General features: G+C 59.6%; 3 protein-coding genes and 1 long non-coding RNA gene across 5 annotated transcripts in view; 2 read left to right on the top strand and 2 right to left on the bottom strand.

Annotated features, from left to right (window-relative positions):
• Positions 1–2,230, bottom strand: part of LOC140611006 (uncharacterized) — a 5,663-nt gene extending 3,433 nt beyond the window's left edge. Inside the window, exon 1 of the long non-coding RNA XR_012012398.1 lies at positions 2,098–2,230. This is a non-coding gene — a long non-coding RNA (uncharacterized lncRNA). The remainder of the gene's footprint in view (positions 1–2,097) is intronic.
• Positions 1–6,938, top strand: part of LOC140611010 (neurturin) — a 14,308-nt gene extending 7,370 nt beyond the window's left edge. The window contains exons 2-3 of the mRNA XM_072787670.1: positions 3,430–3,649; positions 6,364–6,938. Of these exons, the coding sequence (XP_072643771.1) occupies positions 3,481–3,649; positions 6,364–6,782 (588 nt within the window). The 5' untranslated portion in view covers positions 3,430–3,480 and the 3' untranslated portion in view covers positions 6,783–6,938. The remainder of the gene's footprint in view (positions 1–3,429; positions 3,650–6,363) is intronic.
• On the top strand, positions 3,509–22,634 carry LOC140611011 (neurturin). Its single transcript, XM_072787671.1, has 3 exons — positions 3,509–3,649; positions 19,126–19,345; positions 22,060–22,634. Exons 2-3 carry the CDS (start codon positions 19,177–19,179, stop codon positions 22,476–22,478), a joined length of 588 nt encoding a protein of 195 aa, XP_072643772.1. The 5' UTR covers positions 3,509–3,649; positions 19,126–19,176; the 3' UTR covers positions 22,479–22,634.
• LOC140611008 (3-galactosyl-N-acetylglucosaminide 4-alpha-L-fucosyltransferase FUT3-like) lies at positions 8,996–18,672 on the bottom strand. Of its 2 annotated transcripts, none has more exons than XM_072787668.1 (2): positions 18,566–18,672; positions 8,996–10,682 (listed from the first exon to the last, which is right to left on the bottom strand). In XM_072787668.1, the coding sequence occupies exon 2, from the start codon at positions 10,668–10,670 to the stop codon at positions 9,519–9,521; it is 1,152 nt and encodes a 383-aa protein (XP_072643769.1). In that variant the 5' UTR covers positions 10,671–10,682; positions 18,566–18,672; the 3' UTR covers positions 8,996–9,518. The 2 variants fall into 2 exon arrangements, with proteins under 2 accessions (XP_072643769.1, XP_072643768.1); XM_072787667.1 differs by lacking the exon at positions 18,566–18,672 and adding an exon at positions 17,795–18,063.

Raw genomic sequence — 22,634 nt, 5'->3', positions numbered from 1 at the left:
TCCTCTGCTTCCCTTCGCCTCACAGCCCATCATGCCTCTGTGCCGATCACTCTGTGCCGAGAACCTCCATACTTGAGAGCCCAACGGCACCAGTGGGGCATTCACAGGTGTGTGCCCGAGTGTCTGGGTGTGTGGCCAGGATGTGAGAATGGCAGAGACAAGCAGGTGGCAGGCCCGGTTTGGCGCCAGGCCAGCATGTGAACAATACGGGACACCCCAGGCCCACAGATTTGTGTGCATGAGCGTGCACAGGTCCCAGGGCCCAGGAGAAGGCTCAGGAGTGGCACACCTGTGTGGCCATGCCTCTTCCCCATGCCAGCATGCCAGAGACAATGTGTATTTTTCCCCACGAGTGTGAAAACGCTCGTGTGGGAGCTCCCAAGAGTGCAAGAGGCTAAGAACATCTGAGTGGCCGGGAGTGTGAGACAATGGGAGTGTGACAGCTCCAAAGGGCAAGGGCAGCTGGCCTGTGCAGTATGAGAGTGTACAAGTGTGAAAACATGCTAGTGTCTGTGAGCATGGTAGTATTCAAATATGATAACCTGTGAGTGTGGTGGAAAATGCTCACATGTGAGCATGTGTGAGTGTGAGATACACCGGCATGTCAACATGGCTGTCATAATGTATGACAGTGTAAACATGCCTATGTGTGAAGGTTCAAGCATATGAGTGCAAGACACTGGGATATGAGCCGAGTAGTGATCAGGTGTGTGTTATGAGAATGGTACAGTGTGTGATTGTGTTCAAATATGGGAGTATAATCATGTTTGATTATATGATTGTGAACACACCCAATTAGTGATTGTGGTTGTGTCTGTCAGCGTGATACTACTTGAAGATGTGAGTAGTAAAAACTTCTGGGAATGTGATAATATAGGAATACGTGTATGACAATGCCTTCCCATGTAAGTGTGCTCCTGTTTGGATGCAAGTGTGAAAACAGCCACCCGTGTATGTAGGTGTGTTAGTGGGCTTGTGTGTGTTGCAACGTGTAAATGCCCATGTGTATGTGAAACACCTGAGTGTGCAAGCCCCATCATGTTGGAGTTGGTGAGCAACAACACAGCATGTAAGAGGGACAGCATTTGAGGCAGTGAGGACAGCCTGTCCCAGTCTGTGTGGCCAGGAGGGTCTGGGTGTGCACGGGAATGAGCACCCAAGTGTGTGTCTGAGGACGTGAAGGCCAAGGGTGAGTGAGTGTGAGCACCCACCCCCCAGCCAGGACCAGGGGGCTCCAGGACCCAGAGAAGCCCAGAAGGCACACGCGGCCCCCTCCCCGAGGCCCGTGCCACACCCCACACCTGCAGCACCCCTCTAGGTCAGGCCCTTGCCAGAGACAAACCAGTTGGGTGACCCCCTTCCTGAAAGGCCCATTGTTAAGAGACGCTTATCAGCCACACCTACCGGGCCCCTCCACCCGGGGCGCTCCTCTTGCCTGCCCCCCAAGAGCTCCAGGGGGGCTGCAGCTCCAAGGACACCGGGGGCTCTGGGCTGGGCCTGCTCTAGGCCGAGGCCCATCAGCCTCTGCACCGCCCCCCATGGGAGGCCCTCGGCACACACAGGAGCAGAGGCTGGCTCCCTGCAGGGGCCTCCATCCAGCCCAATGGAGATAGCGAGGCAGACAGCCGCAGGATGTGCCTGGGACAGTGGGCAGGGGGTTGGGGACACAGGGCAGGCCCTCCTTTAGGGCAGAGGGGCAGGTTTGGGCACCCAACCTGAGGCTGTCCCGGCTGCCGGGATCACCTTGACTCTGGGATATTCTCCACGAGGCCTACGAGGCCTGGGTGACCTGCCCGGGCCCCTTCCCCGCCCCCTGCTCCCTCTGATCCAGCCACACGCGCCCTAGTGTGCCCCCAACAGGCCGGGCGCCCTCCAGGGCCTGCGCCTCCAGGCGGCCCCAGCTTTCCCTCAGGCCCCGTATGGGGAGCTCCTTCTCCCTGCGCCAACAAACACAGACCCACCCCCAAGCCTGGCCGGTCCTCAGGGGGACTCCACAGCATCTGCCCGGAGCCGGCCCAGCCCATGCGGGCGTCCTGCCCAAGAACCCGGGTTCCGATCCCAGAGCTCCTCTAGCTGCGCCCTTGGATAAGCCCCTACCTGTTTGGGCCTCAGTTTCCCAGCTGAGAGACGGAGATCGGGGTGCCTCCTTCGGGGCTCAGCACCCGGGCTGGTACACAGCAGGCGCTTGATCACTGTCCCCTGCCACAGGCCCAGCGCCAGGGAATCCCTGGGGCGGGGGGTGGGGGTGGGGAGTGGCGGGGACCCGCGGCTCCAGACCCCCCGCCGCGGGGTCCACGCAAAACCGAAATGCAAACGCAGCAAGCGCGGGCTCGGCGCAGTGGCCCTTGGCCTGGCGGCCCGGGGAGCGCGTGGGGGCGCCCGGCCCCCCACAGCCCCGCGCGGGCGCTGAGCGGCGTCCAGCCCGGCTCTCAGCGTTCCGTGTAAATGTTTACACCGGGCGGGCGGCCAGGCCCCGCGCGGCCCGACACCAGGCTGCCGCCCCGGGAATGTAAACGCGGGCTGGGGCCGCGCGGAGGCGGCGGCGGGGAGCGGCTCCGCGGGGTGGCGCCGGTGCGCGGGCGTCGGGGCACCTACTGTGTGCAGCGAGCGCGCCGCGACCTGCGGGCCGGCACCCCGGCGTCGGTGCCCGAGTGGGGCCCGCTCAGGCCACCCCGGGGGCCCGGGGCTGGGGGCGAGGCCCCGGGGGAGACGGCCGCCCCGTCCAAGCCGAGACGGAGCGGGGAGCGGAGAGGGGCCGAGGCGGTGGAGGGGCGATGTGCTGGGTGGGAGGACCGCACTGTGCAAAGGCTGGGGTGCCGGGGCGGCGGCGGCTTCGGGCGGCCGCGGCCGCTTGCGGGCATCACTTTACCTGCTCAGAGAGGGCGGGGCTGCACACCCGGGGACCCCAACGCGTAAGGGGCACCCTCCACCCCGGGCTCCTGCCTCTCAAGCTGTGCTCTAAGCACCATCTCAGCTCCACCCCGTGGTCCCACAGCGCCCCCTGCTGGGGCGCCCACACCCCCCTCCAGGCTGCCCCCAAGCCTACTGGGCTCCAGCCACCGCGGCCTCAGGCTGCATGGGCCCCCGTTGGTCGGTCCAGGCTCGGGCCCTTGCACCGGCTGCTCCCCGCTGCTGCGATGCCAGCGTCCTGTGCCTGGCTGAGATGCCCTCCTCCTTGTTCGGGTCTCAACTTCCATGGCTATTCAGGGAAGCACTGTGGGACCCCCGCATGGGGGTGCTTCCCCTGCCACCGCCCGCCCGGCACCCGCCCTCTTCGAGGGCAGCATTTTTCACGACCTTGTGCAGCGGGTTCCTGATGAATCGTGTGGACGTTATGACTGATCATTACGCAGAAGTGGATGGAAATCAGGGGCCCCGCCGTGCCCCCGGTGCCTGGCCCAGCGCCCTGTTCGCGTGCGTTCCCTACAGGCAGACGGACGGAGGCCGCGTGGCTGACCACCCGGGGCCCGCAGGCCGAGGATGCAGCGCTGGAAGGCGGCAGCCTTGGCCTCGGTACTCTGCAGCTCGGTGCTCTCCATCTGGATGTGCCGCGACGGCCTGCTCCTCAGCCACCGCCTGGGACCCGCGCTGGCCCCGCTGCGCCGGCCGCCTCGCACCCTGGACGCCCGGATCGCCCGCTTGGCCCAGTGTAAGCGGGTCCCCGACTCGGGGGCGGGGGGCGGCCGGATGTGGAAGTTCCTGCAGGGGCCACAAGCAGGCTGAGTGTAGCGGGGCTGGAGGAGGGCGCAAATCCCCGCGACGGCCTGGCGGGGTGGGAGGGGGGGTGGGCAGGGGAAGGCGGGCGGGGGGGCGTGTTGCAGGGAGCTGGGGTCTCTGGGCTCCGCTGTCACCAGGAACGAGGCTCCGGGGCTGCGGGGCCAGGGCGCCACCGGGAGATTAGACCCCAGCGGCCTCCACCGCGCAGCGCAGGGCGTGGGGACGAGGAGGCAGGACCCGAGGCCCAACGCGCTGCGGGTGGACAGGGACGGGGTGGGGGGAGACCCCGAGAGACCTAGAAATGCAGAGAGAGACTGAGACAGGGACGCACGGAGCCCGGGACACGCACCAGGGTGGGAGAGACGCGGCGGGAAGGGCCGGGGCGCCCAGGTGGAAGTGCGGGCGCCAGGGGCCAGGCCGCCCCGCCCCCAGCCCGGCCCCGCCCCTGCTCAGGCCACGCCCACCTGGGGGCGGGGTCCCGACCTGGCGCGCGCGCTCGGTCCCCGCGGGAGCCCGAGGTGAGGGCGCGGCGCGTGCGTGGGGCCCGCGTGCGAGTCGGCGCCCGCCCTGCCGCCCCACACAGTCCTTTCTCGTCCTCACAATGGACAAGGGTGGCCTGGGGCACGGGCTCCACTTCCGCCCGCGCTTCCTCCTGCAGGCCCCGAAGCCCTGTCCAGGACCCCGGGTCCCGAGCCCCGGGTGGGGCCCCCAATCCCCAGTGCGCGGAGTGGACCCGGGGGCACCGCCTCCGGGACTCAGGCACCGGGAAGGGTCTCGGCCCATGGGCGGGTGCCTGGCCCCCCCTGCACCCCGTCCCAGGGCACAGCCCTACCAACCAAGGGAAGGAGTGGCCGCTGATTCCACCCCCCACCCCACCCCACCCCACCCACCCCCCGCCCACGGGGTCCCAGGGGTGGGCCTGAGACCAAAGCGCTGATGGTGGAATTTCAGGCTCGGGACGGTGGCAGAGCAGGAGGGGGAGGGGGTGGGGGGAGCTACTGCTGATCTCCTCTTTGGGCTCCAGACCCTGTGCAGGTGGCCAGGCCTGCTGGAGGGAGGCAGGGACAGATATACCAAGAGATTATTCACTGTTTATCTGAAATTCAAATTCACTGGGCATCTGTACTGTATCTGGCTGCCTCCCCCTCCCCGCCCCTGCCCCCTGGAATAACTGTGTAGATGCATACCTTAGGGGTGAGGCCATTACTGGTGGGATGTTAGGGTACCCTAAGTAAGGTGAGGCAGGCTTGAACCTAACCCCAGAGCGGCCGGTTGGCCACCCAGCTCTGGCCCCTGGGCTTCAAGAACTGGAGACGTGCTCAGTGGATCCCCGCCATCCACTGGCCCAGTCTCAGCCAAATCGGACTCTGCAAGAATCCTTGAGCAGACAGGTAAACTGAGGCACAGAGCAGGGCCATCACATGCCTGAATTTATACAGGGCTGAAAGTGGCAGAGCCAGGCTCAGAGCAAGGTTTGTCTGATTCCTGAGCCCCCACCCCCACACACATATACACAGTCCCCACTCTTTGGGACCTCATGTGAGCTTTCTCCTATGAGAGCCAGGGGTGCTAACCTTAGGCACGTGGGGGATCAACTCAAGATGTCCAACCCAGCGGCAAGCATGCCTGCCACCCGCTCAGCAGCTGGGAGCCCCTGCCTGCAGTTCCTCTCCCAGCGCCCCTGAATTTGCCACATCTGCCCGTCTGTCCCAGGGCTGCAGAGTACGGGGGCAGCACAGCTGTCTGGAAATAAATTTAGGCTCCCGGGCCCTGGGAATCTGTGACTCCGGGCACCTCCTGGCAACCGTGGGAGCAGAGGGTTGGACGTGGGCCAAACTTGGGCACGTGCTGGAATGGGGAAGAAAGCTGTTTGGCCTTGTCCCTCTCTCTGCCACCTGCTAGTACTGTGGCCTTGGGCAAGTCTCTGCCCTCTTGGATGCCCAGGTGCCTCGCCTGCAGCATGGGGGGGGACCGTGATATTCGCTGCTGCCCCAGTGAGGACCCCACCCCTCCGGACCCTCACATGCAGGCTTCAGTGCGAGCGGCTCCTCTGCACGTTCTGACCTGCTCAAACCCCGATTTGGTGGTATGGTTGGAGAAACAGTCCCAGCACACGGTGCAGCAAGAGGGACACGCGTGGGTTTGGGGGTGGGGCCCCAAATAGTGAGCCAGAGACTCTGCAACAGCTCAGCCAAAGGGTGAGCGGCTTGGAGCATGGGCTGTAGCTCCCGAGTTCGGTTCTAAAAGGTACCAGTTTCAGGAGGCATCCCAGCATGTTGCGGGGGGCACTGGGGCCAAGCAGGGACAGGGATTGGGATCACAACACCCCCAGCTGAGTCTTCCCTCTCTTTTCTGCAAAGAGGTGGGAGCAGCTCAGTGAAAGAAGATCCCCCAGTGCGAGGCTGCCTAGGGACAGGGTCACAGTGAGCAGGGAGTGAGACAGCAGGGTCAGCTCGGCTCACCGTGGCGCAGGTGCAAAGCGCTCCGGAGCCCCGGGGAGGAGGAGCCGGCCCTGAGCGGCCCCTCGGCGGGGTCCAGGGCGCGCTGCTGGTAGCGAGCGGGCCCGGCGCGGGCTGTAGGCGGGGGCGCCCTGCGGTCGGGCATCCGGCGGCGCCCCGCGACCCCCTTCCCTCCCTGTCCTCGCAGATCGAGCGCTGCTGCAGGGCGCCCCGGACGCCGTGGAGCTGCGCCAGCTGACGCCCTGGGCCGGCGGGGCCGCGGGGCCGCGTCGCCGGGCGGGGCCCCGGCGGAGGCGCGCGCGGACCGGGAGCCGGCCGTGCGGGCTGCGGGAGCTCGAGGTGCGCGTGAGCGAGCTGGGCCTGGGCTACGCGTCCGACGAGACGGTGCTGTTCCGCTACTGCGCAGGCGCCTGCGAGGCGGCCGCGCGCGTCTACGACCTGGGGCTGCGGCGGCTCCGCCAGCGGCGGCGCGTGCGGCGGGAGCGGGTGCGCGCGCAGCCCTGCTGCCGCCCGACGGCCTACGAGGACGAGGTGTCCTTCCTGGACGCGCACAGCCGCTACCACACGGTGCACGAGCTGTCGGCGCGCGAGTGTGCCTGCGTGTGACCCTACCTCAGCGGCGGGCGGGCGGCGGCCACGGCGCCCTGCGTCCCGCCTGGCGAGCCCCGCGGCCGGGGACTGCGCGTGCGCGGCAGGTGCGGCGGGTGCGGCGGGGCCTCGCGACTCTCCAGTACCTGCACCGAGTAAAGTGTGGAAGACGGAGCCTGGCTCGTGATTCCGCGTCCCGGGGCCCGGGGGGGGGGGGGGGTCACCTCCCGCGGGGGGGGGCAGCTGCACCGGGACAGGGACGGGTCCCGTAAGGTGCGGCCCGGGATGGGACGGGGCACCCGGTGCCGAGGACGAGTCAGAGGTCCAGGTGGACCAGGCCTCCGTCCCCACGGGCGTGCTCAGGCCCCGTCCGCCCCCACCGGCGTGAACTCACAGCCACTATCTCTTTTCACTTGCTAAAAATACATGTGCGCTGCGCGTCTCCCTGTGGGGATAGGTCTGGGGCGGGCGCCAGGCCCGTCCAGGCCGAAACCGGCGCCTGCTGGGGCAGAGCCGCGTCCCCAGGGACCAGGTCCTGGTCCCATAAAAGCCCTGGCCGCAGCTCCGGGGGGATTGACGACGCGTCCCCGAGGAGGACAGAAAAAGCGGTGTCACCTTGCTGCTTGGCAGGTCCGGGACACAGCGGGGTGCTGGGTTCCCAGACCAAGGGGAGGGTGGGTGGGTCCCGGGAGGGGCGCGGCAGGGGCTGACACCCTGCAGACCTGTGGGCAGGGAGCCCCCCTCCTGCCGGTCAGAGTGGCTCCTGGAGGGCACAAGCCCCTCTGCAGCCCACACTGCTCTTCCCCTCTGCCCTCACCACCACCGGGGCTCTGGGGAGCAGCCCCTTCCCTCCCCACTGTTCCCCTAGAATGACCTCCCCCCTCCTTCCCTGACAGTGAGCTCAGGGCCGCCTCCTTAGCACCAGGCCCTTCCCAGACCCGGTCCCCCTCCGGAACCCTGAGGGCCCAAAGCAGAAGGTGCCCTGGGAAGGATCATCCAGCCCAGCAGGCCACTCCCCAGTTCCCCGCCACCCAGGTCCCCGGCTGCAGCTGACACCCCGAGGCAGGTAACAGGCAGGACTTCCAGGGGTTCCTGGGAGCAGGGCCTGGCAGCCAGGCCCCAGCCCATGGGTGGTCTGCTGGGAAGGCAGTTTCAGGGCTGAGGGTGGCTGGGCTCCCCACCCAGCCTTGCACTCTGTCTCCTGACTCTGAGGTTTGGGGTGGTGGATTCCCCCTCTGTTTGGGCTGACTCAGCCCAGCCGTGGCAGACAAGCCGGGGTCCCCGTCTGCTTGAGCAGAAGCCAAGCCTCAGTTTCCCCATCCCAGATGGACCTGAGCCACAGAGGTGGAAGTTACTGAGCCCCGGATGCACTAGTGGGAAAGTGACCTTGGAACGCAGGTTGGCTGCCCCTGAGGCCAGTAAGTGTGTGTGTGTGTGTGTGTGTGTGTGTGTGGACACGGGCGCGAGACGGCTGTGTGTTCACCCTCTCAAGGCCCCCTGGCGCCTCAGCCTCCTGGTCTCCCAGTCAGTTCCAACAGCCCAACCACAGGGCGCTGGCCCAGCCCACCAGAGAATTGGAGCAGAACTCAGCTGCCCCCACGGACCCCAGGCCTGGGATTCTCTGTGGTGCACAGCACTCCCTTGCACAACACACACACACACACACACAGGCAGCACAGTGTGGAGCTCCGTGGGGCTGAGCCCATTGGATCACATGTGCTCACGCAGCCCATATGCGTATGCTGAGTCGTCACTCACCGTCACACTAGAAGGGACACAGTCAGCTCTCGTGGGCAAAATCACAGGGGTCAGCGGTTTGCCCGCACCCCGTGGGGTACCGAAGCCAGTGGTCTCACTCGCAGACCCCTGGGTCACCACTTATCACACACTCTCACGGCTCCCACGGTCTTCCCCCTCACCTTTGCTGGCAGGGCCTGCCCCCCCTGAACCCAGACTTCCTGGCCTTCACACACCTCCCCCACCACTGTGAGGCTTGAACTGAGGTTTTTTCCACCTCTTGACACTGGTGACTAAGCCACTCTTGGTTGTCGGGCTGTGCTGGGCCTGTGAACTGTGGATCGGCATCCCCGGCCCCCACCCACTGGGTGCTATCAGGCCATGTACAGCTGTGACCGCCACAAGCCTCCCAACACTTTGCGGAGGGCGCCCTGGAAGACAGAGTCACCCTGGGGTGAGAACGGCTGTTCTGGAATCAGGGAGAAGACACCGGGTTTACCAGAAGATTCCCATCTGGAGAATGGTGCCAGTATTGCCCATCGGCGTGCCCCACGGGCAGTCCACAACAGTAAGATAACCACTCCCAGACCCAGCAGACCCATCAGCGGGGAGCGGGACCCCAAGGCCAGTTGCCTGGGGTGAGGCGTTAGTGGGCGAGGTGTGTAGCAGGGGCACCGCATCTGGTGGGGCTCCTCCCAGGTGAGTCCCAGTGAGGCTAGGTGTCTGGGTGCCGATCCCCAGCCATGTGGTCACCGACAGCCAAAGTCCCCAGCAGCTGAGACCCCCAGGATTGAGGCCCCAGCAGGTAAGGTCGCCGGAGCCCAACTCCTGGCTCAGAGTGTGGTAGCTGAAGTCCCAGGTCAGTGAGCTCTCCAGCCACCCAGGTCCCAGGCAGGTGGGATTCCTGGCAGGTGTCATTCCCAGGAGGTGTAGACGCCCCTCCTGCAGCGGAGGAGTCCCGGGCAGGTGAGGTGCCCAGCAGGTGTGGTGCGGAGGAGCCCGGGCCCAAGCTGCCCGTCAGGTGAACCAGGAGGCTATGCTGGGCACCGTCTGGTAGGCGGACTCCTGTTGCAGCCGCCAGCAGGCTTTGCAGAACATCAGGGACCAGCTGAAGGTGCGAGGCCGCAGTGTCTCCCGCCAGCGGAAGTAGGCGAGGTAGCGGGCGTCGTCCTTGTCCAGGGACAGCAGGTACTGGGCCAGGTCCTTGGGGTTCTGGAAGTCGTCGACGTGGATGAAGGCGTCGGCAGGCAGGAATTGTTCATAGCTCTTCCTGCTGGGGCCCAGCACCACAGGCACGGCCCAGGCGTCCAGGGCATTCCTCCACAGCTTCTCCGTGATGTAGTCGCGATGCAAGGAGTTCTCGAAAGCCAGGTAGAACTTGTATTGGGACAGCGTCTGGATCATGTTCCTCTGTGGCAGAGGCTTGTGGCGCTGTCCATACACATCCACTTGGACGTGAGCTTGCAGCTTGTGGTAGTACCGCACCCTTACCGAGTCCTCCCTCCAGTTGGACACCACCCAGGCCACCAGCTCGGTCTTGGCCGAGAGGTTGACCAGGGGCGCGGCTGGCTGGCCCGGCCATGGCTCCAGCCAGCCGTAGGGCGTGAAGATGTCCGAGTCTCTGCGGTAGGACATGGTGAGATTGAAATATCCATCCAAGGCCTTCAGCTGAGCGCAGTGGCTGGGCGATTCCATGCTGAACCAGACCCAGCGCTGGCCAGGTGGCCGAGGGGACGTCGGGAGCTGCTCCTTCGGCCTGTAGCTGACCTCTCGGTGATGCACCAGGACTGCGTCTGCCTCAGGGTACACGCTGCGGTTGGCAGTCATCCGGCAGTCGGTCGTGCCCGGCCACATATCTGAGCAGGGGGACAGAGCCACAGGGTGGTGGAATGGCCACGTCCACAGCAGGAGCAGCAGGGGCCGGCAGGCAGAGGACCCACGGGTGGCCTGGCAGGGTGCCCCTTGGGAGGTCACTGGGCCTGCTGACCCGTTGGGAGCCGTGGCGGGAGACTCTGCTGTGTTGGTCCTGGACATGGAGAACCACACGGGCTCTTCCTGGGACCAACGCATGTAAGAGAAGAAACACAGAGCCAAAAGCAGTTGGAACAGCACCCCGAAGAGATAGTGGCGCCAGGGACATCGGGTCTTGGCCAGGTTGTGTGGATCCATGGGTCAGTGCAGCTGGGGAGGGCGGGGGGGTGGGGTCAGAGACAGCATCAGTGATAGGAACCGTGAAGCCCACGCCTGCCCACAAACCTGGGTTTCCCAAGTGACATTCTTGAGTCCTGAGGTCAGCACTGTTGCTCTTTGCAAGTTTACAGATGAGCCACCTGAGGCCAGGTGCCTTGGTGGGAGACAAAGGCATAGCTGGAATCCCAGCAGTGGAGTCTGGCCCCAGAGCCCAGGCTCCGCAGCCTCTGAATCTGGAGAGGGGTCCCAGGGAGGTGGTGTAGCTCCCCGGGGCTCTCACATCCCACCTTGCCTTTGCCCTTGCCCCTCCCAGCCTTTGCCAGACTCTTCCCCACTGCCCCGGAGTAGAGGCTTGAACCCAGGTCTCTGGGAGGGCTACAGTGGGCTCGGGCCTTGTAGGTTAGGCAAGAGCTCACCAGGTACCAGAGAGCTTGGGGGACAAGGTGTTCCCATCTAAGGGGACAGCCCATGCAGAGGCCTGGGGTGCAGGAGAGCCTGGCCAGTTTGTGGGGAGAGCACAGGAAGTGTTAGGGATGCCAGTGTGAGCTTGATGTGTTACTCTGCGTTGGGTCAGTAGTGCTCAGAGAGAGCCCCCTGGGCCTGTGCTGGGTGATCCCAGGTGTTCCACGTGCCTCCTTTCCCGGGTTCTAGCCGATCCCGCAGACAGTCACAATGTCCTCCCTGGATCCGGACCCCAACCCCTGGAGTAAGAAATCTAGAACCTTGTCTCTGCCTGCCCCGCTTCCCGCCGCCCTGGATTGCCCACCGTACACAGGACAATAGTGAGGTTCAGGTACACGTGCACGGCTCTTGCCCAAGTACACCCCTCTAGAGCCATTAGGATCCAGACCCAAAGTCTCCCCTCCCGACCTAACCCCCCAACTCCTCTCCCACTCTGCAGGTGGAGCTCCACAGAGAGCGGGCACCGTCCACCCCGGGGCTCTCTGGGACGGGGAGTGGCTCTGTCCCCGCACCTTGGGAGTCAGTGGCCGCAGGCCTCATAAGGCTGTGGATCCCGGGCCAGGTGGCCCTGGGGTCTGAGAAACAGCAGATTTTAATCTGATTTAGATTTAACAACTGATACTCTCTTCTGTGAATCTAAAACAACCTCACTAGAGAAAGTAGGTCCCCTCGTGGCTCAGTGGGTAGAGCATGCCTCTCTTGATGTTGGGGTTGTGAGTTCAAGCCTTTTGCTGGTTACAGAGATGACTTAAAAGTAAAATGTTTAAATAAAAAGAGAAAACACAAAACCAAAAACCACCTCGGATGGTCAATTCAATGGAGTATGTTTGGAACATCCTGGATGTGCAAACTGCTTCTTCAGCTGTCCCACTTAGGGAATCTAAATACACACCGAGGATCACCGATGAAAACTGAGTGTTGAAATTCGGGATGACGCAAGTGTAAAAGACCACCGGCTTTCCCTGGTGTACAAAGAGTCGGTATAAATATCTTAATATTTTTTATATCAATTACTCATGGAAATAATACTAGTTAGAATCTATTGAGTTGAAGACAACCTTACTAAAATTAATTTCACTGGTTATTTTGCATTTCTTCAAATGTGGCTACTAGAAAAATATTAAGCAACGGGTGGCTTCCATTACTTTTCTATCAAAAGTATGTGATACTCTAGGCCGTGATCCTGGGGTCCAGGGATCGAGTCCCACATCAGGCTCTCCGTAGGGAGCCTCCCTCTCTCTGCCTGTGTCTCTGCCTCTCTCTCTCTCTCTCTCTCTCTGCGTCTTTCATGAATAAATAAATAAAATCTTAAAAAAAAGTAACACGCTACTCTAAAATTTCTAAGAAAGGATAGCTGGTGGGAAATATCATAATTTAAAATGCACCAACCCTATGTCGAGGGATTGGCCCAAATGCCAGACATGCCTACCAGGGTGTTTTGGAGGAGCTTCACATCCGTCAATGTGGGACTGGTCAAACTGGGGTCTCTTGCTACAATAAAATACTAGGCAGCTGCGAAGAGTGAATAAAGCCACTTATTCAAGTCCAGAAATAAATCCATCATTAAATGGTCAATTAATCTTCCACAAAAGAGGCAAGCATAGGCAATGGGGAAAAGGAGAGTCTCTTCTGCATTTGGTGTTGGGAAAGCTGGACAGCTACATGCAAAAGAATGAAACTGGACCACTTTCGTACAGTATGCTCCAAAATAAACTCAAAATGGATTAAAGACCTAAATGTGAGACCTGAAACTATAAAAATCCTAGAAGAAAGCACAGGCGGTAACGTCTCTGACATCAGCCATAGCAACGTTTTTCTAGATAGGACTCTCGAGGCAAAGGAAATAAAATTAAAAATAAACTATTGGGACTACATCAAAATAAAAAGTTTCTGCGCAGTGAATGACACAAACCAACATACCAAGACACCTATGGGATGGGAGAAGGTATTTGCAAGTGACACAGTTGATTAGGGGTTAGCACCCTAAATATATAGGCATCTAACAGAAAACAGCACCAAACAAAAACAATCCACTTAAAAATGGGCAGACAACGCGAACAGATGTTTCTCCAAAGAAGACGTCCAGATGGCCAACGGACACATGAAAAGGTGCTCAACGTCACACATTACCAGGGAAATGCAAATGCAAATGGCAATGCAATATCGGCTCACACCATCAGAACGGCTAAAATCAACAACACAAGAGACAACATTGATGGAGAGGACGTAGGGAAAAAGCACCCTTATGTACTGTTGGTGGGGATGAAAACTGGTGCGTTCACTGTGGAAAACAGTACGGAGGTTCCTCAGAAAAGTAAAAATAAAAGTACCATATGATCCAGGAATGCCTCTACTAGGTATTTGCAAAGCAGATGAAGACACTAATTTACAAAGATACCATTATGTTTATTGCAGCATTATTTGCAATGGCCAAATTATGGAAGAAGCCAAGTGTCCATCCACTGATGAATGGATAAAGAAGATGGGACATACATATATCTCTCTTACATATATATATATATATCACATATATATATCTCCTGTTATATATATCTCCCATCATTATATATCTCCAATATATATGTATATCTACATATATATTTATCTCCCTTATATCTCTATATATGTATGATATATACATATATGTATATGTCCCATATATGTATTTCCCATAAATATATATATCTCCCATATATATCTCTCTCATACAAAATATATATCTCCCATATATGTCTGCCATATATATACTGTATATATGCTGTATATGTGTATATATATATATCTTTCATATATATCCCATATATATCTCCTATATATTTCCCATATATATCTCACATATATATATCTATATATCTCCCATGTTTATCTCTCCCATATATATCTCTCTCATATATATCTCCCATATATATATCTGCATATATATAATCTCCCATGTATATATGCATATATATCTGTATATTTATGCTTCATGATATGTGTATATATATCTCATATATATCCCACATATATATCTCCTAAATATATCCCATATGTATCTCCCATATATATATCACACACATATATCTCCATATATAACTCACATATATATATCTCATGTATATATGTCTCACATGTATATATATCATCTCACATATATATCTCACATATAACTCACATTTATATATATATCTCCCATTATATATATCTACATTTTGTATATATATATCTCCATATATATATATCTCCAATATATGTCTCATATATATCTCCCATATATACATATACCTGTATATATGGTGTATATGTGTATATATACATCTCCCATATATATCCGATATATATATATCTCCTATATATTTCCCATATATATCTCACGTATATATATCTCTCTCTCATGTATATATCCCATATATATATATATATACCATATATATGCATATATAAGTATATGTATGCTGCATATGTGTATATATATATCCCATATATATACCTCCTATATACATCCCATATATATATCTCCCATATATATCACATATATATCTCCCATATATATATCTCTCCATATGTAACTCACTCATATATATCTCACATATATGTCTCACATATAAATCACATTTATATATATCTCACATATATATCTCCCATTATATATATCTACACTTTGGATATATATCTTCCATATATATATCTTCCATATATATAAATATTGCCCATATATATATATATCTCCCATATATATATCTCCTATATATGTATCTCCCATATATATATCTCATATATATCTCCCATATATATAAATATCACCCATATATATATATCTCCCATATATATCTCTCTCCAATATATATATCTCCAATATATATCTCCAATATATATACATATCTTCAATATGTATCTCACACATGTATATCTCACATATGTATATATATCCTGTTATATATATCTCCCATTATTATGTATCTCCCATATATATGTATATCTCCCATATATATGTCTCCCATATATATATCTCCCATATATAAATATAATCTCCCATATATGTAATCTCCCATATATATCTCCCATATATATCTCATATATATATCTCACATATATATCTCCCATTATATATATCTCCCTTATATATGTATATCTCCATATATATCTCTCCCATATATATATTTCTCCCATATATCTCTCTCCCTATATATATCTCTCCCATAGGGCAGCCCCGGTGGTGCAGCGGTTTGGCGCCGCCTGCAGCCTGGGGTGTGATCCTGCAGACCCAGGATCGAGTCCCACATTGGGCTCCCTGCGTGGAGCCTGCTTCTCCCTCTGCCTGTGTCTCTGCCTCTCTCTCTCTCTCTCTGTGTCTCTCATGAATAAATAAATAAAATCTTAAAAAATATATTCATATATATCTCTCTCATATATAATCTTCCATATATATATATCTCCTATATATTTATCTCCAATATATAAATATTTCCATTTTATATCTCCCAGTAATATATCTCCTATATATCTCACATATATATCTCCCATTATTATATATCTCTCATATATATGTATATCTCCATATATATCTCCTCCATATATATCTCTCTCCCATATATATATCTCTCTCCCATATATATATCTCCTATATATGTCTCACATACAACTCACATTTATATATCTCACATATATATATCTCCCATTATATATATATATCTCCATTTTATATATATATATATCTCCCATATATATCTCCCATATATATCTCCCATATTTATCTCACACGTGTCTCCCATTATATATATCTTCCATATATGTATGCATATATATGCAAATATATATATATATATATACAGTGGAATATAACTCAGCCATAAAAAAGAATGAATTCCTGCCATTTGAGACTACAAGAATAGATCTAGAGGGTATTATGCTAAGTGAAATGAGTCAGGCAGAGAGAGCCAGATACCATATGATTTCACTCATATGTCGAATTTAAGACACAAAACAAATAAAAAGAGAGACAAAGAAACAGACTCTTGCCTATAGAGAACACTGTGGTGCTTACCAGAGGGGAAGTGGGAGGAGGGATGGGGATTCTGAGGAGCAGTGAGAAATCTATAAAATTGTTGAATCAAAATATTGTATACCTGGAGCTAACAGAATGCTGTATGTTAGTTATCCTGGAATCTTTTTAAAAATCCACTTTTCTAGAGTGATAGCATGTGAATGTCATGGAAAATGCTCAAGTCTGTGAGAGGATGAAATACAGTGATGTATGAACAGCTACATCTTCAACTGTCATCATGATGTGAGTGTGAGGATAAACATGCCCAATTGTGAGTGTTCCTGTATGTGACTCAAAGACATTAGACGTGGATGTGACACTGTTGAGGTATGTGGCTGTGATTGTGTTTCAGTGTGTCCCTATAATCACGAGTTAGGATGTGCTTGTGATAGTGGAGCATATGTGTGACAATGCCCTCCTGTGCAAAGGATCTCCTGTTTGGATGCAAGTGTGAGATCAGCCAGCCACCCGTGTGAGTGTGATAGCGGGGTCATGCGCATACCACATTTGTGAAAATGTCCATGTGGGTGTGAAACACCTGAGTGTGCAAGCCCCATCATATTGGAGTTGGTGAGTAACAACAAGGCATGTAAGAGGGACAGCGTTTGGGACAGTGAGGACAGCCTGTCCCAGTGTGTGCAGCCAGGACTGTCTGGGTGTGCACGGGAGTGAAGCACCCAAGTGTGTGTCTGAGGACTTGAAGGCCAAGGGTGAGTGAGTGTGAGTGCCCACTCCCCAGCCAGGACCAGGGGGCTCCAGGACCCAGAGAAGCCCAGAGGGCACACGCGGCCCCCTCCCCGAATCACGTGCCACACCCCACACCCGCAGTACCCCTCTGGGTCAGGCCCTTGCCAGAGACAAACCAGTTGGGTGACCCCCTTCCTGAAAGGCCCATTGTTAAGAGACGCTTATCAGCCACACCTACCGGGCCCCTCCACCCGGGGCCCTCCTCTTGCCTGCCCCCCAAGAGCTCCAGGGGGGCTGCAGCTCCAAGGACACCGGGGGCTCTGGGCTGGGCCTGCTCTAGGCCGAGGCCCATCAGCCTCTGCACCGCCCCCCATGGGAGGCCCTCGGCACACACAGGAGCAGAGGCTGGCTCCCTGCAGGGGCCTCCATCCAGCCCAATGGAGATAGCGAGGCAGACAGCCGCAGGATGTGCCTGGGACAGTGGGCAGGGGGTTGGGGACACAGGGCAGGCCCTCCTTTAGGGCAGAGGGGCAGGTTTGGGCACCCAACCTGAGGCTGTCCCGGCTGCCGGGATCACCTTGACTATGGGATATTCTCCACGAGGCCTACGAGGCCTGGGTGACCTGCCCGGTCCCCTTCCCCGCCCCCTGCTCCCTCTGATCCAGCCACACGCGCCCTAGTGTGCCCCCAACGGGCCGGGCGCCCTCCAGGGCCTGCGCCTCCAGGCGGCCCCAGCTTTCCCTCAGGCCCCGTATGGGGAGCTCCTTCTCCCTGCGCCAACAAACACAGACCCACCCCCAAGCCTGGCCGGTCCTCAGGGGGACTCCACAGCATCTGCCCGGAGCCGGCCCAGCCCATGCGGGCGTCCTGCCCAAGAACCCGGGTTCCGATCCCAGAGCTCCTCTAGCTGCGCCCTTGGATAAGCCCCTACCTGTTTGGGCCTCAGTTTCCCAGCTGAGAGACGGAGATCGGGGTGCCTCCTTCGGGGCTCAGCACCCGGGCTGGTACACAGCAGGCGCTTAATCACTGTCCCCTGCTACGGGCCCAGCGAAGGGGATTCCCTGGGGCGGGGGTGGGGGTGGGGAGTGGCGGGGACCCGCGGCTCCAGACGCCCCCCCGCGGGGTCCACGCAAAACCGAAATGCAAACGCAGCAAGCGCGGGCTCGGCGCAGTGGCCCTTGGCCTGGCGGCCCGGGGAGCGCGTGGGGGCGCCCGGCCCCCCACAGCCCCGCGCGGGCGCTGAGCGGCGTCCAGCCCGGCTCTCAGCGTTCCGTGTAAATGTTTACACCGGGCGGGCGGCCAGGCCCCGCGCGGCCCGACACCAGGCTGCCGCCCCGGGAATGTAAACGCGGGCTGGGGCCGCGCGGAGGCGGCGGCGGGGAGCGGCTCCGCGGGGTGGCGCCGGTGCGCGGGCGTCGGGGCACCTACTGTGTGCAGCGAGCGCGCCGCGACCTGCGGGCCGGCACCCCGGCGTCGGTGCCCGAGTGGGGCCCGCTCAGGCCACCCCGGGGGCCCGGGGCTGGGGGCGAGGCCCCGGGGGAGACGGCCGCCCCGTCCAAGCCGAGACGGAGCGGGGAGCGGAGAGGGGCCGAGGCGGTGGAGGGGCGATGTGCTGGGTGGGAGGACCGCACTGTGCAAAGGCTGGGGTGCCGGGGCGGCGGCGGCTTCGGGCGGCCGCGGCCGCTTGCGGGCATCACTTTACCTGCTCAGAGAGGGCGGGGCTGCACACCCGGGGACCCCAACGCGTAAGGGGCACCCTCCACCCCGGGCTCCTGCCTCTCAAGCTGTGCTCTAAGCACCATCTCAGCTCCACCCCGTGGTCCCACAGCGCCCCCTGCTGGGGCGCCCACACCCCCCTCCAGGCTGCCCCCAAGCCTACTGGGCTCCAGCCACCGCGGCCTCAGGCTGCATGGGCCCCCGTTGGTCGGTCCAGGCTCGGGCCCTTGCACCGGCTGCTCCCCGCTGCTGCGATGCCAGCGTCCTGTGCCTGGCTGAGATGCCCTCCTCCTTGTTCGGGTCTCAACTTCCATGGCTATTCAGGGAAGCACTGTGGGACCCCCGCATGGGGGTGCTTCCCCTGCCACCGCCCGCCCGGCACCCGCCCTCTTCGAGGGCAGCATTTTTCACGACCTTGTGCAGCGGGTTCCTGATGAATCGTGTGGACGTTATGACTGATCATTACGCAGAAGTGGATGGAAATCAGGGGCCCCGCCGTGCCCCCGGTGCCTGGCCCAGCGCCCTGTTCGCGTGCGTTCCCTACAGGCAGACGGACGGAGGCCGCGTGGCTGACCACCCGGGGCCCGCAGGCCGAGGATGCAGCGCTGGAAGGCGGCAGCCTTGGCCTCGGTACTCTGCAGCTCGGTGCTCTCCATCTGGATGTGCCGCGACGGCCTGCTCCTCAGCCACCGCCTGGGACCCGCGCTGGCCCCGCTGCGCCGGCCGCCTCGCACCCTGGACGCCCGGATCGCCCGCTTGGCCCAGTGTAAGCGGGTCCCCGACTCGGGGGCGGGGGGCGGCCGGATGTGGAAGTTCCTGCAGGGGCCACAAGCAGGCTGAGTGTAGCGGGGCTGGAGGAGGGCGCAAATCCCCGCGACGGCCTGGCGGGGTGGGAGGGGGGGTGGGCAGGGGAAGGCGGGCGGGGGGGCGTGTTGCAGGGAGCTGGGGTCTCTGGGCTCCGCTGTCACCAGGAACGAGGCTCCGGGGCTGCGGGGCCAGGGCGCCACCGGGAGATTAGACCCCAGCGGCCTCCACCGCGCAGCGCAGGGCGTGGGGACGAGGAGGCAGGACCCGAGGCCCAACGCGCTGCGGGTGGACAGGGACGGGGTGGGGGGAGACCCCGAGAGACCTAGAAATGCAGAGAGAGACTGAGACAGGGACGCACGGAGCCCGGGACACGCACCAGGGTGGGAGAGACGCGGCGGGAAGGGCCGGGGCGCCCAGGTGGAAGTGCGGGCGCCAGGGGCCAGGCCGCCCCGCCCCCAGCCCGGCCCCGCCCCTGCTCAGGCCACGCCCACCTGGGGGCGGGGTCCCGACCTGGCGCGCGCGCTCGGTCCCCGCGGGAGCCCGAGGTGAGGGCGCGGCGCGTGCGTGGGGCCCGCGTGCGAGTCGGCGCCCGCCCTGCCGCCCCACACAGTCCTTTCTCGTCCTCACAATGGACAAGGGTGGCCTGGGGCACGGGCTCCACTTCCGCCCGCGCTTCCTCCTGCAGGCCCCGAAGCCCTGTCCAGGACCCCGGGTCCCGAGCCCCGGGTGGGGCCCCCAATCCCCAGTGCGCGGAGTGGACCCGGGGGCACCGCCTCCGGGACTCAGGCACCGGGAAGGGTCTCGGCCCATGGGCGGGTGCCTGGCCCCCCCTGCACCCCGTCCCAGGGCACAGCCCTACCAACCAAGGGAAGGAGTGGCCGCTGATTCCACCCCCCACCCCACCCCACCCCACCCACCCCCCGCCCACGGGGTCCCAGGGGTGGGCCTGAGACCAAAGCGCTGATGGTGGAATTTCAGGCTCGGGACGGTGGCAGAGCAGGAGGGGGAGGGGGTGGGGGGAGCTACTGCTGATCTCCTCTTTGGGCTCCAGACCCTGTGCAGGTGGCCAGGCCTGCTGGAGGGAGGCAGGGACAGATATACCAAGAGATTATTCACTGTTTATCTGAAATTCAAATTCACTGGGCATCTGTACTGTATCTGGCTGCCTCCCCCTCCCCGCCCCTGCCCCCTGGAATAACTGTGTAGATGCATACCTTAGGGGTGAGGCCATTACTGGTGGGATGTTAGGGTACCCTAAGTAAGGTGAGGCAGGCTTGAACCTAACCCCAGAGCGGCCGGTTGGCCACCCAGCTCTGGCCCCTGGGCTTCAAGAACTGGAGACGTGCTCAGTGGATCCCCGCCATCCACTGGCCCAGTCTCAGCCAAATCGGACTCTGCAAGAATCCTTGAGCAGACAGGTAAACTGAGGCACAGAGCAGGGCCATCACATGCCTGAATTTATACAGGGCTGAAAGTGGCAGAGCCAGGCTCAGAGCAAGGTTTGTCTGATTCCTGAGCCCCCACCCCCACACACATATACACAGTCCCCACTCTTTGGGACCTCATGTGAGCTTTCTCCTATGAGAGCCAGGGGTGCTAACCTTAGGCACGTGGGGGATCAACTCAAGATGTCCAACCCAGCGGCAAGCATGCCTGCCACCCGCTCAGCAGCTGGGAGCCCCTGCCTGCAGTTCCTCTCCCAGCGCCCCTGAATTTGCCACATCTGCCCGTCTGTCCCAGGGCTGCAGAGTACGGGGGCAGCACAGCTGTCTGGAAATAAATTTAGGCTCCCGGGCCCTGGGAATCTGTGACTCCGGGCACCTCCTGGCAACCGTGGGAGCAGAGGGTTGGACGTGGGCCAAACTTGGGCACGTGCTGGAATGGGGAAGAAAGCTGTTTGGCCTTGTCCCTCTCTCTGCCACCTGCTAGTACTGTGGCCTTGGGCAAGTCTCTGCCCTCTTGGATGCCCAGGTGCCTCGCCTGCAGCATGGGGGGGGACCGTGATATTCGCTGCTGCCCCAGTGAGGACCCCACCCCTCCGGACCCTCACATGCAGGCTTCAGTGCGAGCGGCTCCTCTGCACGTTCTGACCTGCTCAAACCCCGATTTGGTGGTATGGTTGGAGAAACAGTCCCAGCACACGGTGCAGCAAGAGGGACACGCGTGGGTTTGGGGGTGGGGCCCCAAATAGTGAGCCAGAGACTCTGCAACAGCTCAGCCAAAGGGTGAGCGGCTTGGAGCATGGGCTGTAGCTCCCGAGTTCGGTTCTAAAAGGTACCAGTTTCAGGAGGCATCCCAGCATGTTGCGGGGGGCACTGGGGCCAAGCAGGGACAGGGATTGGGATCACAACACCCCCAGCTGAGTCTTCCCTCTCTTTTCTGCAAAGAGGTGGGAGCAGCTCAGTGAAAGAAGATCCCCCAGTGCGAGGCTGCCTAGGGACAGGGTCACAGTGAGCAGGGAGTGAGACAGCAGGGTCAGCTCGGCTCACCGTGGCGCAGGTGCAAAGCGCTCCGGAGCCCCGGGGAGGAGGAGCCGGCCCTGAGCGGCCCCTCGGCGGGGTCCAGGGCGCGCTGCTGGTAGCGAGCGGGCCCGGCGCGGGCTGTAGGCGGGGGCGCCCTGCGGTCGGGCATCCGGCGGCGCCCCGCGACCCCCTTCCCTCCCTGTCCTCGCAGATCGAGCGCTGCTGCAGGGCGCCCCGGACGCCGTGGAGCTGCGCCAGCTGACGCCCTGGGCCGGCGGGGCCGCGGGGCCGCGTCGCCGGGCGGGGCCCCGGCGGAGGCGCGCGCGGACCGGGAGCCGGCCGTGCGGGCTGCGGGAGCTCGAGGTGCGCGTGAGCGAGCTGGGCCTGGGCTACGCGTCCGACGAGACGGTGCTGTTCCGCTACTGCGCAGGCGCCTGCGAGGCGGCCGCGCGCGTCTACGACCTGGGGCTGCGGCGGCTCCGCCAGCGGCGGCGCGTGCGGCGGGAGCGGGTGCGCGCGCAGCCCTGCTGCCGCCCGACGGCCTACGAGGACGAGGTGTCCTTCCTGGACGCGCACAGCCGCTACCACACGGTGCACGAGCTGTCGGCGCGCGAGTGTGCCTGCGTGTGACCCTACCTCAGCGGCGGGCGGGCGGCGGCCACGGCGCCCTGCGTCCCGCCTGGCGAGCCCCGCGGCCGGGGACTGCGCGTGCGCGGCAGGTGCGGCGGGTGCGGCGGGGCCTCGCGACTCTCCAGTACCTGCACCGAGTAAAGTGTGGAAGACGGA

This window comes from Canis lupus, chromosome 19 (assembly GCF_048164855.1).
Source record: "Canis lupus baileyi chromosome 19, mCanLup2.hap1, whole genome shotgun sequence".
Taxonomy (NCBI): domain Eukaryota; kingdom Metazoa; phylum Chordata; class Mammalia; order Carnivora; family Canidae; genus Canis; species Canis lupus.
The sequence above is the reverse complement of the archived record's forward strand: the minus strand, read 5'-3'. Positions and strand labels throughout refer to the sequence as shown.

Bases quoted from the DNA above. Each gene is read 5' to 3' on its own strand.
- LOC140611008 (XM_072787668.1), bottom strand. From the start codon at position 10,670: ATGGATCCACACAACCTGGCCAAGACCCGATGTCCCTGGCGCCACTAT.
- LOC140611011 (XM_072787671.1), top strand. From the start codon at position 19,177: ATGCAGCGCTGGAAGGCGGCAGCCTTGGCCTCGGTACTCTGCAGCTCG. The intron at 19,346-22,059 runs GTAAGCGGGTCC...CTGTCCTCGCAG, and splicing joins GATCGCCCGCTTGGCCCAGT to ATCGAGCGCTGCTGCAGGGC.